General features: G+C 45.6%; 1 protein-coding gene across 1 annotated transcript in view; it reads right to left on the bottom strand.

The window, feature by feature from the left end:
* Pcnx2 (pecanex 2) overlaps positions 1-13127 on the bottom strand; it is a 158332-nt gene extending 145205 nt beyond the window's left edge. Inside the window, exons 1-5 of the mRNA XM_051201422.1 lie at positions 12962-13127; positions 6518-6723; positions 5244-5361; positions 4588-4624; positions 1847-3151 (exon numbers count right to left, since the gene is read on the bottom strand). Coding sequence (XP_051057379.1) covers positions 1847-3151; positions 4588-4624; positions 5244-5361; positions 6518-6723; positions 12962-13114 — 1819 coding nt within the window. The 5' untranslated portion in view covers positions 13115-13127. The remainder of the gene's footprint in view (positions 1-1846; positions 3152-4587; positions 4625-5243; positions 5362-6517; positions 6724-12961) is intronic.
* Positions 13128-19136: the final 6009 nt, after the last annotated feature.

The raw sequence follows: 19136 nt of genomic DNA, 5'->3' as shown, positions 1-19136 counted from the left end.
AACAGATGCTTAGTTTAAAATATCAACTTGCTACAGCCTAGAATCACTCACAAAGAGAGCCATAATGAGGGATTGTTTGCATCACACTGGCAAAACACCATGTCGTATGGGGAATACGCTGTGAGATTAATTCACACTCTAATTCTGGATACTCGAGAGAGGTCCTGGTACCAATAACTGATGACAGTATTAGGCAAAAGAAGAGTGAGTACGGACTCACTTAGCTGGGAGCAGCTAAGGCAGGATGTAGCCACTCTAGACAATGTAAATAAAGGGCTTAGGACCACACTTGGCATGAATCAAGAACTACAGAAGGATTTGTTATGATGTGTGCAACTTGGAGGTTCCACATTCTGAAACATAATTTTATAGGAAAAGTAAGGGTGTGTGTGTGTGTGTGTGTGTGTGTGTGTGTGCACTTGTGTGTACACCTGCACACTAGTATATGCAGTTGCACACAGAGCCAAAGGGAAATAGCACGTGTCTTCCTGGACTGTTCTTATCATTGTTTTTTGAGGCAGAGTCTTTCACTGAATCTAGAACTTGCCAGTTAGGTTAGACTGGTTAGCTGGTTGGTTCCCAGGGATTCTCCTACCTCCATCTCCCCAGCGCTGGGATTACAGATACTTACTGCCATGCCTAAGTTTATTTTCTCCAAGGGTACTAGGGGATCAAACTCAGGTCCTCATGCTCACATGCAAACATTTAACCAAATGAGTTCTCCTCAGTGCCCAATGTAGGGTCCTCAACAGAAATGTGCTTTGTGCTGAACTTTTAAAGAAGGCATGTGGCCTATACGGGAAGAGACATCTGTTCTCCACTTGTTGGCACTGTAGGAAACAATTGCTTCTTTCCCTGGAAGTAAACATCCTTGGATTCTAGAGAAGCTGGAAACTCCTTGTAAAGCCTTAAGATTCCTATGGAGTGAGTGGATGCAGGTGGGGCTTCCCCACCCCCAAAAACCAGAATCTGGAAATTCTCCAAGATCCATAACTTTCTGAGCAGCAACATGACATTGCAAGAGGAAACTTAGACCTGACCTCATGTGACAAGGCACAGTCGGAACACAGCAGCATATAGCCATACATGGCTGTGTATGGGGTAGAGCCAGGACAGAAATGAGTGTGAACATACACATGAGTACTGTAGGAATTACCCAAAAAATACCTCATTGTGTGCAGGTGAATATTCTAAAACCTGAAGATACCCCAAATCTGAACCATGCCAGTTTCCAAGCATTTTGGATAAGGGGTGCTCATCACAGCTCAGGATCAGCACATGTAATAAGTTTGGGCAGCAGAAATAAGCAACATGGTTGCAGAGACAGCAATCAATAGTTGCCCCACAAGCACAAGGAGCTGAGTTCAGATTTCCAGAACCTACAAAAAAAAAAAAAAAAAAAAAAAAAAAGCTGGGTGTGGTGGCATATAATCCCAATGTTGCAAGATGGGAGGTGGAGACAGGTAGATCCCTGGAAAATCATAGGATAGCTAGCCTGGCCTACATAGTGAAGACCAGGACAATGTGACCCATCTGAAAGAAAAGATGGAAGGCATCTGAGGGCTGCCCTCTGACCTCTGTACATGTGCTATACACAGATTCACTGACATGTGCAACCACACATGAATGTGTGAGTGCACAAATGCACATAGGTGAATGTGCACACACACACTTGCGCGCGCGCACGCGCACACACGTGCACACACACACACACACACACACACACACACACCCCAAGCAACAAAGCATTCCCTGAGAGCTGATGCCCTAGATTGTATAACACAGTCAAAGGACAGATTGACATCCCTGCTGTGATGTCATCAAGGAGACGTGGGTGGAGTCTTACCTTCAGGACCCTGATTTGCTCCTTTCTGCTCTGCTGCCGAGTCCGGGCCTACCACTTTGGATGTATTAATGGATTCCAATAGGGACACAAACTCTAGGAAGTTGGACTCATTCGGAATCTGTCCTTCCTTGGCTTCCAGGTCTGATTTGGATGTTGGGATGGGTTTCTCGCTGTCACTGACCACCTCCTTGGCACTCCGGCTCAAGAAGACATCAGTCCCACTGTCCACACTGAGCACACGGGCGTGCCTTTTCTCATGGCTGCTCTTGCAAGAGGCTGGGTCAAGGTTAGCCTGTCCTTCCCTGCTTCCCTCAGACTCAGGGTCCACCCTGGGTGAGAGTGGTGCAGGTGAGGAGCTTGGTTCACAGGCAAACCTTGGGGTGTGACTGCCATCCTTGGTACTACACTCCTGGTCCCCAGATCCACAGGCAGAACCTAGATCAGATGACATCCTCTCCATTCTCTCTGGGGTCCTTTCTCCTCCGTTTCTTGCAGGACAAGAGACGCCTCTTCTTCCTCCGTTCTCAGTTAGCTCGAGGGTGATCAAAGGAACTCTGACCTGCTCAGGGTCTTCAGGACCCGCCACTCCTGGACCAGAAGACTCTGCATCAGGCCTGACCCTGGTTTCGGCGGAGCTGGTTACCTTTAGCTGCAGGGAACTCTCTAGGTCACTCATGGAGTTTGGGGTGCTGCTCATTGTGATAACTATCTTAATGGGTTCATGCAGACTCAGTGGTTCTCCAGGCTGGGAGGTATCAATGAGGGTCACTGCAACTTCACCGTCGGAGTCAATTACCTCCTGATTCAAGGGCAGTTCCACCTGACCACATGTCTGGGTCAGCTCCTCCTCTTTCATGGGTTTGGCCAAGACTGTGTTGCACTGACAGCAGCTGCTGCTCAAGCTGTCTTGGGGTGATCTGCTCTGTGACTGTGCCCTGGTGGGATTCTGGAGACAATTGGTGGTCTGTGGAATCAGAGCGGAGTGCTCACTGCCCCATGGCTGGAAGGAGACGTCAGTTTCTAGGAGGTCATACTGGGACAACGACAGGGGTGGCAACTTCTTCAAGGCCCCAGTGTTCACCAAGCCACTCTCAGACCTGTGGCGGGCTGGGCGCAGGCCAGTGGCCCCTGGTTCTTTCCCTTTTCTTCCTGTGAGGATCTCTGTGGTTACTGGCTTCACTGGTCCTGCCGGTCTGGGAGTGGGTTCCAGTGTATGTCCCTGAGAAGCAGGTAGGCTTTCTGACTTGATGCCAGGCGAGGTAGATGACACCACTGCCTCCTGCTGATCCTCTGACAGAACGACACCTGAAATGAATGACCAGGGGTGACATGAGACACATCTGCAATGATGTTTAATGCCTCCAAGTGAGACATTTAAAACCAAAACCAAACCCAGCAGCAAACACTCAGAGGTCTCTCTCTCTCTCTCTCTCTCTCTCTCTCTCTCTCTCTCTCTCTCTCTGTGTGTGTGTGTGTGTGTGTGTGTGTATGTGTGTATTGTGCATGTGTGTATGTACAAACTGGTGTGTGCACATGAGTTTGTATGTGGAGGGCCAAGATCTACCTCAGCTGCCATTCTTTCAGACACCATTCACCTTGTTCTTTGAGTCCAGGTCTCTCACTGGTCTGAAACTTACCCACTGGGCTAGGCTGGCTGGCTAGCAAGCCTCAGGGATTCCCCTGTCTCTGCCTCCTAAGTCCTGGGATTGCAAGTATGTACCACACCCAACTTTTTTTTATGTGGGTGAGTTCTAGGGATCTGACTTGGGTCTTCATGTTTACAAGGCAAGTACTTTACCTATGAGCCATCCTAGGCCCTTCTAGAATGCCCTTTCTACTGTGGCTCCTGCATGGTCTGCACTACCACAGGGACTCACACTTTCATTTTCACTGTGCTGGGACCTCAAGAAGCAGAGCAGCGTGGTCTAAATCACATGCTCAGGCCCTGTGGTTGGAAAGGGCTTGCTTGCTTGACTCTGTCTCCCATCACCTTCTCATCTTGAGCAAGTTACACGATCCCTCTAGACCAGTGGCCCTCCACCTTCCTAATGCTGGGTCCCTTTAACACATTTCCTCATGTTGTGGTGACCCCCAACCATACCATTATTTCTTTATTTCTTCATAACTGTCATTTTGCATCCACTATGAATCATAATATAAACGCCTGACATGCAGGATATCTGATAATGTGACCCCCTGAGATACACTGCAAAACCAAGGGAAACAACAGCGGTCCAGTCAACAGGTCAACCAAGCGCTTTCTTTGCTCTGTGGGGATCGCCGTGTGCACCCCATAACACTAGGAGCACTATCCTGACCTCCACCTGCACAACTCAGCAGCACACTCTCCTCATTATGACAATCAAAAAGCCTTCAGTGTGGTCACATGTCCCCTGGGAGCAGGCCCCTCCAAGAAAGACTCCCAGCTCTGACCCTTAACACCTTCACCTTAGAGCTGGAGAGGCAGCTCACAGTTAAGAGTGTTTAAAACTCCTGCGGAGGGTCCCAGTTCAGTTCCCAGCACCCATATCAGGAAGTTCACAACTGCCTGTGACCCCAGCTCCAGGGGGTCAGAAACACTCTCCTCGCCTCTGTGGACACCTGCACTCATCTGTGCGAGCTTGTGTGCACACATAGAAATACACACATATACACATGATTAAAAATAAATCTTTTCTAAAAACAATCATTTCCCCAAGGATGTAACTGTGATTAAATGTCAAACAGTGACATCACTCTACCTTTGAGGTCTTCTACTGTTTCCTGTGCTGGCAACTCCTGCAGAGACAGAAAAGAAACATCAACAGAGGAGTCAGCTCACTTCACATCCCACACCCTTCTCCCTTCGGCCACCATTCAGTCTGTCTAAGAGGCACATAGGGAAGGGACAACTCAGCGTCTGTGCAGACATCCCCCCAAGAAGACTGCACTGTGACAGAAAGGGGGCTGATGCTAATGAAGAAGCCAGCACGGCAAGGGATAAGGCATAGCTACCATGAATGGAAAAGTGCGAAGCTACCCTGAAGGAAGAGTGACGTAGAGTGACGTATTCCAAGAAGCAAGATGTAATGCGGAAAGCGGTGAGGAAGGAGATGGAGTTTGTTACAAGTGGGAGGTGCTAACAATCTGATGACTGCATGGCTGACTGGAGAAGATAAAAGGAAGGAGGAGTTTTGCACCATGGTTCTCTAACAGGGAAGAGAGCAGGAAACTAGTGTTCTGGGAACACACAGCAGGTGAAGTCTGATGGTCCCAAGTGCATCCATGGGCCATTTTCAGAGCCAGCAGCGTGAGAAGCACAAGAAAGCAGTGACTACAAAGGGACCATGGCAACCAGCCCCACTGGATGCTCGGTGCTGGGAGGTGAGCACCAAAACAACAGGAAGAGGTCACCAACCAATGGCGAGGAATGCTGGGAGTGGACGCTCTGCCCTCGGGAGCTGCAGCGGAGGGGTGGTGTGGACAGGCTCCCTCGGGGCTCTTCCTTCTTTGTGCTGTGAATCTGCCTGTTATTGCTGACCCAGGGTGAGAAAGAGTAGATGTTACCAGAGAGCCAGTTTCTTCCATTTGCCTCCCAAACTGTTCCCCTCAGGTTTACTTCTTATACAGGAATCCTATTTTTAATAGCACATAAACTTCACCCTAATAGTGTAAGAATCTCCCTCCCCCCTTCTCTCTACCCTTTCTCTGAGTGTTTATGTGTGTGTTTGTGCACATGGGTACTTGTGGAAGCCAGAGAGAGCTCAACCCCAGGTACAGCTCAGCTGCCATCTACCTGTTTGTTGAAACAATGTCTCTCATTGGTCCAGAACCTGCTGGTTTGGCTAGGTCTGCGGCCAGTAAGCTGTAGGCATCTGTCTGCCTCCAGCTCCTCCAACAAAGGGATTATAAGCTACATCACCATGCCTAGCTTTTTACACAAATTCTGGGGATGAAGGCCAGGTCCTCATGCATCCTCCCCAGCCTGGGAGACACACCTTCAGAAACAAACTATAAAGAAATGACACAAGCGTGGTGTCCTTAAGTGTCCTTGAAGCATTGGTCTCAGAACCTGGCTCTGCAACACGTGACCTTCATACCAATGTACACTACTCTTTATGATTCTTTGGCATACTCTGTAAATTTAAATAACAATAAAATACTTAAGTGGAATATTTTTTATTGTTAAGCCTAAGTCAAATGAATTTTAGATCATAATGTAAAAGCTATATTGGTGGCCAGAAAATATCTGGATTATAATAACTAATTTTATTAAGTTCAGCTTTAAATATAAGCAAAGTACCAGACCCATGTGTGCCTGGAATGTTTACCCTTATAAGTAACTCATAAGTAGAAGGAGTAGAAAGCAGCTTTTACCTATCTATCTATCTATCTATCTATCTATCTATCTGTATCTATCTATCTTTGAGCCCAAATTTCATGCAGCACGGGTTGGTCTGGAACTCACTATGCACCTGTAGGTGACACTGAACTCCCAATCCTCCTGCCAACACTGTAGAGTACACATATTACTATACAAGGTTTCTGTGGTGCTGAGAATTGAACCCAGGTCGTTGCACTTGCTAGGCAAGTACCCTACAGACTTAGACGCAGCCCCATCCCACACAGCAATGTTTTAAGCAAAACCAAATCCTTCCCTGTGGGAGCAGGTGCTCTTCTGGACAAGGTTACCTTGGGTTTTTGTGGCTGGCGGTTTGCTGGCTGCTAGCCTCTGCCTCTGGCCTTCGCTTGCTTCTCTTTCGGGGCGATCGGTGCTGGACCACTTCTCCCTTGTCGAACATGAGATGCAGGCGATAGCTGATGAGCTTGATGGCTGCAAAGAAGATGGTCACCGAGCCGCAGTAGAAAAGCGCAGTGAGGACATTTGGAGGAAAAGCCTGCGGGAGAGAGGAGGGAGAGGACTCTCATGCCTGCAGGCTTCTGTCTTGTGTTAAAACTCAATGCACATCCACTATTTACTGAACAAAAGTCAGGCAAGATTTCAAGTGCTTGGGGTCCTTTCCTAATTAGAATTTCCAAGGGAAATGAGCTGCATTATCTAGCTATTTACCATTGGTCTTTTTTTGCTTCCTAGGTTCTGATCAGTGACTTTGATGGCCAGTGTTTCCACTAAACTCTATATATGTTATGTTTTATCACTGAAATTTGGATTACTAAGTATGATACTGTAAGAATTAGGATTCAACCTTTACATAATAATGTATGGCACCAATTCACGAATCACTGAGCCTAAGGCTATCTGCATATCACATATTTACATTATGATTCATAACAGTAGCTAAATTACATTTCTGAAGTAGCACCAAAAATAATTTTGTGGTTGGGGGGGGTCATCACAATATGAGGAACTGTATGAAGGGGTTGCAGCATCAGGAAGGTTGAGGACCACAGCTTTAAAGGGATAGGGCCAGGCTGGAGGGGGAGAGCATGGCAGCAGGCAGCTCCTGTGCTGACAGACCTGCAGGTGGAACTCCAGACCTCTTCAAATCTTGATGAAACAGGAAGTGAAAATGGGCTGTGTAACTCCAAGGCCCGCCCCCAGGGAACCACTTCCTCCAGTGAGGCTTTATCTCCCAATGACTCCAGAACCTTCCCAAACAGTGTCACAGCTGGGAAGCACATGCTCCCACAGGTGACGTTTCATGTGCAAATCACAGCAAACATTTTCTAGTGAAAGGTCTTTTCAAGGATTCCTCTGCTCAGACATTTTCCTTCTTTCCTGGTTACTAAGTACTGAGGTGTAGTCTTCATCCAGAAACACCAGCAAGACAAAGAAAAGCAACGGAGTGTGTTTCAGCTTTCTATTTTTCTTTCTTCCCCCAATTTTTCATATGTGCTTATGGTGTGTGCGTGTGCATGTGTGTGTGTGTGTGTGTGTGTGTGTGTGTGTGTGTGTGAATACATGCATGTTGGCATGTGTGTGGGAACTTATGAACATGGGTGAACGTGCACATGGTGACCTGAGGTGGAGATTGGGAATCATCCTCCATCACTCCTCCACCATATTCACCCAGGCAGGGTCTCTCATTCAAACCCAGAGCTCACCGTCATGGCTAGTCTCACTTAGCCAGCTTGCTCTGGGGATTCCCTGTCTGCTTTCTGAGCCTGGAATTATAGGTGAGCTGACACACCGACCCAACATTCTGTGTGTATTCTGATCATCACATTTGCTCTTTAGGTACCTTAGCTGCAGAGCCATCTCCTTGTATTCCATTTGCCCTTTCTTTTGAGATGGTAGAGACTTGGGAGGAAAACTGACATAGACACATCATGCAAGATAAATCTTTACGTTAGAGAATAAAAGGGCCAGAAGATTCTTAATAGTCTTCAAAGACCAAAATGTCTACATTTCTTTTCTATATTTAAGACAAATCAATAGCCATAAATATTATAAAGCCAATGTTGTTTGATCTAATGGTTTATAATTTGTTTCCCCCCCACACAGGGAGGGATGAGGGGAAACTGGAGGTGAGTATAATGCTGGGTGGTGGAAGTAGAAGAAGGTGAGAGAAGGAAGAGAGCTGGGTCTGGAGAAAGAGACTGTGAAGGGCTGAGATGAGAAACTGAATGCCTGAAAGGCTGAGCATCTCAGACACCATAGGCCTGAGAACTTTAATGATGGCTTCTGGCCAAGAGCAGAGAAGCCAAGAGCTCCAGCACTTGTCTTGTATTAGCTGAGCATCCCAGTGCTGGAGGTGCATTCGGGAGCTGCTGTACTAGCAGGTGCTCACAGCTTCAAGAAGCTGAAGATGACCTGAGCCACTGGGATACTGGGACCATAGGTGGTGAAAGCCCAGAGCAAGTGTCTGGCTGCTAAAGCTCAGAGTAATAGGCTTCTAATCTCGCGGCTTGAGCTGTGAGCTTTTGGGTCTTCTAGCCCAGCCCTTGGGGACCCAGGATTTCCAGTGACCAAATTCTATCTCCTTGTGTACTTAGTCCCCATCCAGAGTAGAAGAGCCGTGGGAAGATAACTGATTACAACTGAACATCAAAAGGAATGTCATTGGGGATGGATGAAGGTGCCTGCCATCTAAGAACGAGGACCTGAGTGTAGGCCCTAGTGCCCAAAGAAGCATGTATGGCAGAGTATGCTTGCACTCCCTGGAGAGGTGGAGAGAGAATGATTCCTGGAACTCACTAGCCAGCCAGCCTAGTTGAATTGAGGAACTCCAGGTTCAGAGAGAAAGACCTTGTCTCAAAAACTAAGGTGGGGAGCAGTCAAAGACTTCTTTCCTATGGTAAAAGCTGGCCTCTACACATTTATGGGCAGGTGTACATATCACACAGACACACAAATGTTTCTATGAAGTCAATGGTAACAAACAGCACACAGCTTTAGGAAGCAAACGGAAGAGAACTCTCTCTGCAGCAGAAGAAAGGCTGGAAGAGGGATGGAGGTGCAAAGTCAGCATTTTGTAACTACCATTGTGATAAGTATTATTAGCCAGGGTACGATAGCCTCAGAGTTCAAAACTGACGGCAGTGAAATCTGTATAGTTTTCAATTCACTTATAACCAAATGCAGAAAGGAAATACATACTTCACAATGCAGAAACCTATCGGACTCCTCACTGACCACACTCAACAGCAGCATTAACGGTAGTGGGGGTGGGAGACTATGTCATGGCCCCCGATATGCTGCATAAGGATACAGTTGCTCTGACAACCTTATGACAAAAGAAGGATAGCAGCTTAAGCTTTTCACTTATATTCTCCTATCTCCTTCCCAGAACTCCCAGTCACACATGTAACCCCCAGAAAATGGAGAAACACAAATTAAAAGACATTCTACGATATACTTTAAATACTACAAAAAGCAAAAGGGGTTGAGGGCCCTCTAGAGTAAATGTTAATCAAGGACCTAGAAGCCTTGCAAGATACTTGACTGAATCTTAGACCCAGAAGAAGCAACACCCGACTACACTGCCAATAGCATTGTTTCAATCACTCTCTTCATATGCGAGGATGCTTGGGTGACAGTCACTGCTCTTAGGATACATGGTGCTACTGCTATGCAGGCAGAGTCTTGTGGCCCACCACTTATTGTGAAACAGTATAACACTTTTTTTAAGATGTGTAAATACAAAAGTAAGCAGTGGAGTAGGTATGTGAAACTTGTGATGGTGGGTCTTGACTGTCAACATCATGGGATCTAGAATCGCACAAAAGGCAAGCCTCTGGGTGTGTCTGGGAGGGGCTTTCTAGCTTGGGTTAACTGAGGTTGGAGAATTCACTGAATGTGGATGGGACCACCCCATGGGTCAGCGTCCCAAACTAAGTAAAAAGAAGTACGTGAGCTCCAGCATTCATCTCTCTCTTGCAGACTGAACACATAATGTGACCAACCGCCTCACCTTCCTGCCACCAAGCCCTACTGGACCTGATGAAATGCACTCTTGAACTGTGAGCCTAAGCGACCAATCCTCTTTAAAGTTGCTTTTCTCAGGCATGTTGCCACAGCAACAAGGATGGTGATCACTACATATGGTAAAATGATAGAACTTGATCATCCAGTGAAGATGGCATAACACCCTTTGCTCGGGTCTTGTAACTTTTCTAAAGGTTAGGCTTTTTTGTTTTGTTTTTTTTTTTTTTTTTTTTTTGGTTTTTTTTTTCAAACTAACAGCCAGAAAGCAGGGATGTTGGTGCACACCTGTCTTCTCAATCCTCAGGAGGTAGAGACTGGAGATTCAGAAGCTCAAGGCCAGCCTGGGCTACATGAGATTGTGTCAAAAAACAAAAACAAAAACAGTAGCAACAACAAAAACCTTGGAGTTAGAAACTAATTAATATCCTACCTCAAGCTTTTGCACTGAGAGTTGAATTCAAACTCTTGGTGGCTAATAAGTTGTGTAAGGTCTAACCCAGTGAATGTCTCCCAACATGTCCCATCGCCCTCCCTGTGACATGCTATCCTACCTCTTCCAGCAGTGGGCAGATACCTGACCTACTCACTGTGGAGTCCTTCCTTGGGCTGGGAGGCCCCCTCATCTCATGGCTCATCTGTGCCCTTCTCTGCTTTGAGATTACATCCAAAAGACCAGCTTTCCAGACACATCTTGCCACTGCCACTCTCTGAAAGGGTCCCCACCTTAAAAACTATGGTCTATTTAATCCGAGGGCTCAGGAGGCAGAAGTGGGCAGATCTCTGTAAGTTTGAAGCCAGCCTGGACTACAGAGCTAGTTCCAGGACAGGCTCTCCAAAGCTACAGAGAAACCCTGTCTCAAAAAACCAAACCAACCAAACAAACAAAACAAAAAAACTAAGGTCCAGGTAGGTCCAACATCAGTCTAATAAGCTGGTAAGCCCAGGTCCAAGCCAGACTGATCAAGACAAGATTTCAGATGTACTGTCTCACTGAACTCCATTGTATCCACAAACTGGTTCTAGTGGCCTGCAAGAATGCTCAGTGGTTAAAGGCACCTGACACCAAGGCTGATGACTTCATTTTGATCCACTGAGCCCACATTGTGGTATCCCTGCAAGTTGTCCTCTGACCTTTCTTCATGCCTGCAAGCATGCACACATACACAGGCACATGCACACACACACCACTTACCTCAACCCCCCACCACATACACTACAATCTCCCCACACACATACACACCATAAACACCACACACACAACATACATGCACCTCAACCACCCACCACACACACATCACACACAACCTCCCCACACACATATACACCACACATATTACAAACACAGCACACTACACACATACACACCACACACCACAACCTCCCCACACATATACACACCACAGACATCACACACACACCGTAACACACACATGCCATACATACAGTACACTACATACACTCTACACACACCATACACACACATCACACACACACACCACACCAAACCACATATACACATACCACGCATACACACATCACACAACACACACACAAATAAATAAATTCAAAGATAAAAGTCTGGTTGGATTCGTCCTCTTGTTTGCAGCTGTGAAAATGAAAAGTCAGAGTAAGTTGACTTCTTCCAAGGTCCCAGAACTGGGAGAAGCTGGAACTGGGAGGGAGAAGAATTCAACTGAGGCAGTCTACTTTCAGAACCAAAGCTATGGACAAACTGCCAGAAAAAGAGCCAGAGCTTAGGGATGCCAAGCCACCAGGCATCTCAAATGTCAGACTTGGGACCTGTCAGCCATGCAGACTCATTGAAGATTTTGCAAAGGAGAACATGATTACATGCTTGCTGTTTTAGGGGTAAGTCCTTGGTAGACACATCAGAACTGACTCCTAGCTGAAGTTAATGGCAGGCAGCTTTTAAAGAAGGATTCATCATGGCTTCAACCACCTATGTGGTTAACTGACCTACGAAGGTCATCTATGTAATCTCTCAGCGAGCATACGCTAGCACCCTATTGGTGTCCATCCCAGAGATGTCACACTGGTGTGACACACAGTATATGACATTTATGAACTAATGCCCCCCTCCAGACTTCTATACTACACCATGGGGTGGAAATTGCAAAGTAACTGATGGTAGAATCTGCCTTCCTAAAGCAAAACAGGAAGAGGAGAGAGGAGAGGAAAACAAACAAACAAACAAACAACCGAAATCAGGTCACCTGGGAAAACTCATATTGCCTTTTCATTGTTTCTGTGCATGTTGTGTTATAGTAGATACCATCCTGAAATGTGAGGCCTAGGGTTGGGTACCCACAAGCCAGTCTCAACAGTTCCCACTAGCAGGGCCTGACTCATCCAGGCAGACTTCATCAATTCTTAATGAGCCCACAGTCTCTGAAGTCCTAGGTATTTCTTCCCTGTAACTCGATGGTGTCTTGCAGATTTGCTGTCCCAATTCCCCCACATTCTTTGGTCCCTACTTCTCAAAAGTCACTGTCTCCTTCCCATCGTAGGTCTAGACTGTGGCTCCCCATCCCCTTCCTTCTCTTTCTTCCCATAACCTCTCTCCCTCCTTTTTGTTCTTTCTAACTCATTCCATTCCTTCTCTTCCCCTTCCTCCTCTTTTCCTCTTGTTAATTTTCCTTCCCTCCTTTTCGTCCTCCTCCCTATTCCCTTCCTGTTTCTTCTCCTCCCCTCCTCCCGCCCCCATCCGCCCTAAGCTGGGGACTCACCAGGTGCAGGGCTAGTGGCAGCAGCAGCAGGAACAGCCACAGGTAGAGGTGGCAGCTGTTGGTGAATTTGCTATGCTCGGGGTCGTGGTACCAACCCCCCGTGAGCGCGGCCCACACGCCCTGCCTGAGCAGCTGCAACACCTGGGACGCCATGCCAGCAGAGTCGGGCAGGAGCCGTGTGTGCCCTGGGGCTCAGTACACTGATGTGTACAGGTGTGCTCCAATTGTGTCCCCGCCCCCGCCGCCGCCCAACCCGCGGCAGACTCTGGACAGCTCAGACCCGTACAGCGCGGTGCCAGAGCCCGCTGGTGGTGCCGGGCAGGTGCGCGCCATGTCCAAGGGAAGGAGGACTTTCCCATCATGCTCTGCGACGGCTGCTCAAGGATGCTCCCGCAGCTCCGCCCTGTGCCCACCCCAGAAGGAGCTCGATCCCTCCCTCTCCCTTCTTGGTGACTGCCTTTCTCTCTGAATCTCTCAGGAGTGAGTTTGCAAGGTGTGAGAACTAAGAATGTTCCCGTGCGAAGAGTCACAGACGGGAAACTCCTTGACTTTTGATTTTGTTTTGTCACCTGCACCGAAAGGTTTCAGTAACCTCAAGGCCCAGGCTTGCAGCACTCAAAGCAATTTTCTTTGAGCTCCACCCGTGGGTCTTTGGTCCCTGTGACCTTGGCTGACTACAGGGTGGAGGCTCTGAAGTTTTACGCTCAACCTGATCTGCTCCCACTGACTGCATTTCCATGCTTTCACTCTTCACCCCAAGTTACCCAGTTGGTAATCTAAATAATCTTTAGAGCATCAATTAGTCACTGGTGTTTTTATTTTGCATTGTTTTATTTTATTCGTGAGGCCTGGTCTCACTCTGTAGACTGAATTGTTTGTAAGGGATTATGTGGCTCAGGCTGTCCTGAAAATTCATGACAATCCTCCAGAGAACTGAGACTACAGGCTTGAGCAACTGCATCTAGGTCTTTTTATATATTCCGGGATAGCAATCTACCGGCTGGAAAGACTAAGGAGAAAAGAAGTGTGGAGAGGGAAGAAAAGGAGGAAAGCAGGTTTTTATGTGTGGCGCTAGGTGGCGCTAGATCGCGGCTATAATAGAGTAAAGCCCATTGAGGTACAGCCAAACAGGCAAGGATTAATAAATAGCGAATTTGACATAGCAGACAGCCTGTCCCCAAAATGACATTTCTGATTTTCACTTAAATTTTTTTCACGTCTCACATAGGTCAGCGTGACTTGTGGGGGATATTATTGTTTATTTTAGGTCTTGTATTTTCTTTCTTAATTTTCTATACAATGAGGGTCCCTGAAACTCAGGAGAGAAACAACAAAAGAAAGATCCTGAGTTTCAATTGAATAAGTTTTAAAGAAATAAGAAAAAGACTTTAAATATTAAAATAATGTGCAATGATCTACAATCCCAAATGAGATTAAAAACCAAACAAAAATTAGCCTTCAAATAAATCTTAGGAAACTGGTGTCTTCAGTTATAGGATAAATAGCTGATGGACTCATTGTCCTCCAAAACAAGGAAAATACAGGCAAAGCATCTAAAACCAGCTGTTCCAGACTCCTGAAATGCAATAAAGCCACAGACCAAATGGAAAATTATCTATTACAAAATAATTAATCAAAGCATCAACAGTGGTTGTCTGTTCTGCATTCCCAGCAGCTGTCTTCTCCATCCCAGGACCAGTGTCATATGAAAGAATGAAGAGGACCATCAGCAACACCTTGACCCACACAGACTCTTACAAGGCTCTGTAAGGGAGCCTGCTAAATAGGTGAATGCAAAAACAAGCATAAACATCTTGTGTATGTTGCTTCCTTTGTCCTGACAGCTGTGTAAAAGGACAGCCATGTAATGTAAAAATCCTAAAACTGTGGCCAGTGAAATGGCTTAGTGGCTTAAAGTGCTTTCAACTCCTGCAGAGCACTGGAGTTCAGACTCCCTAGGTTCTGCTCCAGGGGATCTGACACCCACCCTCTCCTGACCCACAAGGGCACTGGGTGTGGACACGTAATTGCAGTCAGGACACCTATACACATAAGGTAAAAATAAATAAGTCCTTTTTTTTTAAGTTCTCATCTTCAGTTACTATGTACTTATCCACAGCCACTGAATCTGTGCTGTGAGAGAGGAAATGGTGTGTGTGTGTGTGTGTGTGTGTGTGTGTGAATGTCTGTGCCAGTTAGTTGTTCCTTTTTAACAAATTATACAGAGTAGAAAGAATTAATTTCAAAGTGAAATACCAGACCCTTGAATGACCTCAGAGTGCATGAGTGGATTCTGCAGTTTGAGCACCCCCTCTCACACAGGAAGTGACTACAATGTAAATGAACTCATGTCTATTGTGTAGGGCTACCAGAGTGTATGGGATCCCTTTGTAATGACAATGAGTACCTGAAGCAGTGGGAATAAAGCAGACTTTGAAACCAAGAAGTAAAAAAAGACAACAAGCCTAAGGAAAGCAGTTGGGAGGTTTTTAATGCATGTGAATTAACAAACCAGAAAAGAGGAAGCCCTTCAGAAATAAAAAGTAAACACACAGGCCAAGTGTGCTCTAAGAGGTGTTGGGGCCATAAAATAAGTAAATCAATAGCTAACCTCTGCAGAGATAGGGTACTCCTTCAATACACTAGGATGGGCTTTGGGGAACACAAATAGGAAATAGTAAGAAGACACAAGATAAAAAGAATGGAAAAAAAGATTAGAAGTATGTAATTAAATGCAAGGACAACATTATTCTTCAGAAGTACCTTGAAGACACTTTAGCTGAAAATGCTGGAGGGGGAGTGTGGGACTGGAGAGATGGCTCAGTGGCTGAACACACTTCCTGTTCTTTCAGAGGATCTGAGTTCAGTTTCCCACCCACATGGTGGCTCACAACAATCTGTAACTTCAACTCCAGGGGGTCTGGTGTATTCTTCTGGCTCTGAGGGCACTGTACACACTTGCACATACATGAATACAAAAAGTAAATATTTTTAGAAGAAAAATGCTAAGGCAAATATATATACATATGCATACACACACACACACACACACACACACACACACACACACACATATATATGTTAAAAGTATATGCTGGTGTGGTGGTGCATGTTTAGTTACAACAGCAAGAAGGCAGAGGCAGGTGGGTCTCTATGAATTCAAGGCTAGCCTGGTCTACATAGTGAGCTCCAGAACGGTCAGAATAATATAGAGAGACCCTGTTTCAAAAATTAATGTATGGATGTATATATGTAAAGTATTCTACAACTGATATATATTTGTACAAATTTGTCTCATGTATAGTTATATATGTTCTTGGAGAGACACAATTAAACTCTGAAATAAGAAAAAACATGGCCAGAGGATGAAAGGAATGTGGAGAGAAAAATAACTTTTATATGGATAGACTCTTATAAACATGTTTTTTTTACATATTTTTCATACTTAAAATATGTATGAAATAATGAAGTAGTATTTACACTTAGATGTCCTTGGCTCCTTTGAGGTAGATTGTAAACACATCTTTTAATTCTAAAGTTAAAAGATGAAGAAAGGTGGTTAAGAGAATAATAAACAAATAGGAATCAACCAACTTTTTCAGTGACCAACTTAGAATCAACCCCAGTGGAAAAGCAGGTTTCCAGCCCCCAAGTTAATATTAAGGAGAATTTATGTGCTGGATAAGTCAGAGCTGGCCTCAAACTTCACCTGTTAATGACACCAACGACATGTTCTATTATTCCTTCAATATATTTAATTTTAAATCCTGGGTAGTAAGGCTGCAAGTTTTGAAAGATAGCTTTACTGATTCCATAAAATTAAAAAAAAATAATTGACAGCTAAGAAAGCACCCTTCAAGCAACATTAGTTGAAACTGTGCTCACTTTACTCGGCTTCTTGAATAAGGGGTTACAGAGACTGGAAGACCATTGCCTATGTGTGTGTATGTATGTAAGTGCACCATTTGCATGCAGGAGCCCGTGGAGGTCAGAGGTGGCATCTGGTGTCCTGGAGATGCAGTTACAGGCAGTATCGAGCCACCACATGAACTGTACTTGGGTCCTCTGCAAGAGTACTCCTTGCTCGTAACTACTAAGTCATCTCTCCATGCATGCAGCAAACAATTATAAGTGGTGGTTACATGTCTGGACTGTGTCACTATTTCTCCAGTGTTTCATACTCCTGATGCCTTCAGGATGATAAAACAACCATAAAGTAGCAATAACATCCAGGAAAAAAAATCAAGAAGGCAATATCATAAAGCTAATCAATCACCACAAATATGACCACCACCAAACTGACCACCACGAAGTTGATTGACAAAACCACCATGGCTTTGGGCCTATGTGTTCTTACAAGGAAAGCAGTGAATGCTGAGGCCAGATGCAAGCAGCTATGGGGAAAGATTCACACTGGGTTACACCAAGTGTGCTCCCAGATATTACAAGGGATGGAAAGGTCAACTGAGCTCACTGGAGAGTTCTGAAGAAATGCTAGATATTAGTTTGAAAGACAGAGAAAATGATGGCTTCATGGCTAAGCATTGCATCATTATTAGCAAGTGCTGAATGTAGAAAACAGTGCTTGGATTATGAGTGTTTTTCTGAGAGCCTCTAAAAAGGGTTGTTTATTTGTTCTCATTAATCCCCACAGTCAACCTGTGCTTCGGGGAGGGCCTATTGATAACCTCCTCTTGTTTGTTGAAACAGATTCTTGTGTAGCCCAGGCTGGCCTCAAATTATCTGTATAGCCAAGGATGCCCCTGAGCCACTGATCTTCTGTCTTCTACCTTTTGAGTCCTAGGATTACACGTGTGAGCTGCTATGCCTGGCTTATGCAGTCCTGGGGATCAAACCAGGGCTTCCCAAAGCTAGGAAAGTAAGTGTTTCATCAACTGAGCCACATGCCCAGCTCTTCCTCCTGTGTCTACAAATAGATTTAGACCAAAAGCCAAAGTTCTCTAAACGGATCTATGATGTAGAGTGTTTCTTGCTCCATATCGTCTAGTCGAAGGAATTCACTCTTATCTCAAAGATCTGATATTCGGGGAAAACGGTCATTTTTACCAAGTTAGTGATATAAACAGATCAGACAGTAAATCTATGCAAAGCAGAAGTATTAGCAGGCAAAATAGAAAGATCATCCAGTTTTTGGAACTCAATAAAAAATAAACAAGGCAAACCAAACAGAGCCCATCCATCTCTCTCTCTCTCTCTCTCTCTCTCTCTCTCTCTCTCACACACACACACACACACACACACACACCTCTCCCCCCACTTTTGTGATTTCAGGTTAGTACCTTCAGGACCTTGTAAAGAATCAGTCATTATATGCTTGAAAACAGTCAAGGACATTATAAATAAAATTCAACAAAAAATTAAAGGAGCAGCTGGCAGGTGGACAGCCTGGTGCCAGAGTAGAGCCCAAGGTCATAAGCACTGCACCCGAAGGGATATCAGCAAGGGTGGAAGGGTGGCCTTGGCTTTCTGGGTGCCTTCAGCCTTTCACACTGTAGCAGTTTAATGAAATGGTCCATTGTTCCTTTCCCCAGCCCTGTAGTAATCTGTAACTACAAGGCTTTCTGTCTGCAGGGCTGTAGCTTGGCCCCAGGGATTAAAGTAACAGAAATCTTACAATTCAGGATGACTATGTCTCAGGCAGAGTGCCAGCTGAAACCGAGAATAAACAGTAATCTGATCCACAGTCTGTGCTCAGCAATAGATGCCAGTAACTAGCTGCTGTTATTGTTATTTTTATTCATTTAACTCCACATCTTTAAATATGTGAGAAGGGGGTGGTAGCAAGAGCACTGCCAAATCACAGTCTCTCAAGGCATTAGAAAAGCACCCTGCTGCTTCACTAATAGCTTCTGAGAGACTGAGACCTCCAGAAAAACGGTAGCATCAAACACCACTTCATGATGCTTATTTCTTTCACTGGGTGCTTGCTCAAGCCTTGCCTTCTGCAGGAGGCCACTCTGACTCTGTCCACACGTTTGAAGATCCCCACTGGCTCCTCTTTACCTCTGCTAACTATTGTTGACCCATCATTCCCTGATGTCTTTCCTATAGTTAATCCGGGCATGGTGGCCCATGTCTAGAATCCCAGCACTTGGGAGAGTGGAGGCAGGAAGATCAGGAGTTCAAGGCCTGTGGCTACATAGTAAGTTTGTGG

Source organism: Phodopus roborovskii, unplaced genomic scaffold (genome assembly GCF_943737965.1).
Source record: "Phodopus roborovskii unplaced genomic scaffold, PHOROB, whole genome shotgun sequence".
In the NCBI taxonomy this organism is placed as follows: Eukaryota; Metazoa; Chordata; class Mammalia; order Rodentia; family Cricetidae; genus Phodopus; species Phodopus roborovskii.
Note: the sequence above shows the minus strand (reverse complement) of the source record. Positions and strands in the feature narration are given on the sequence as shown.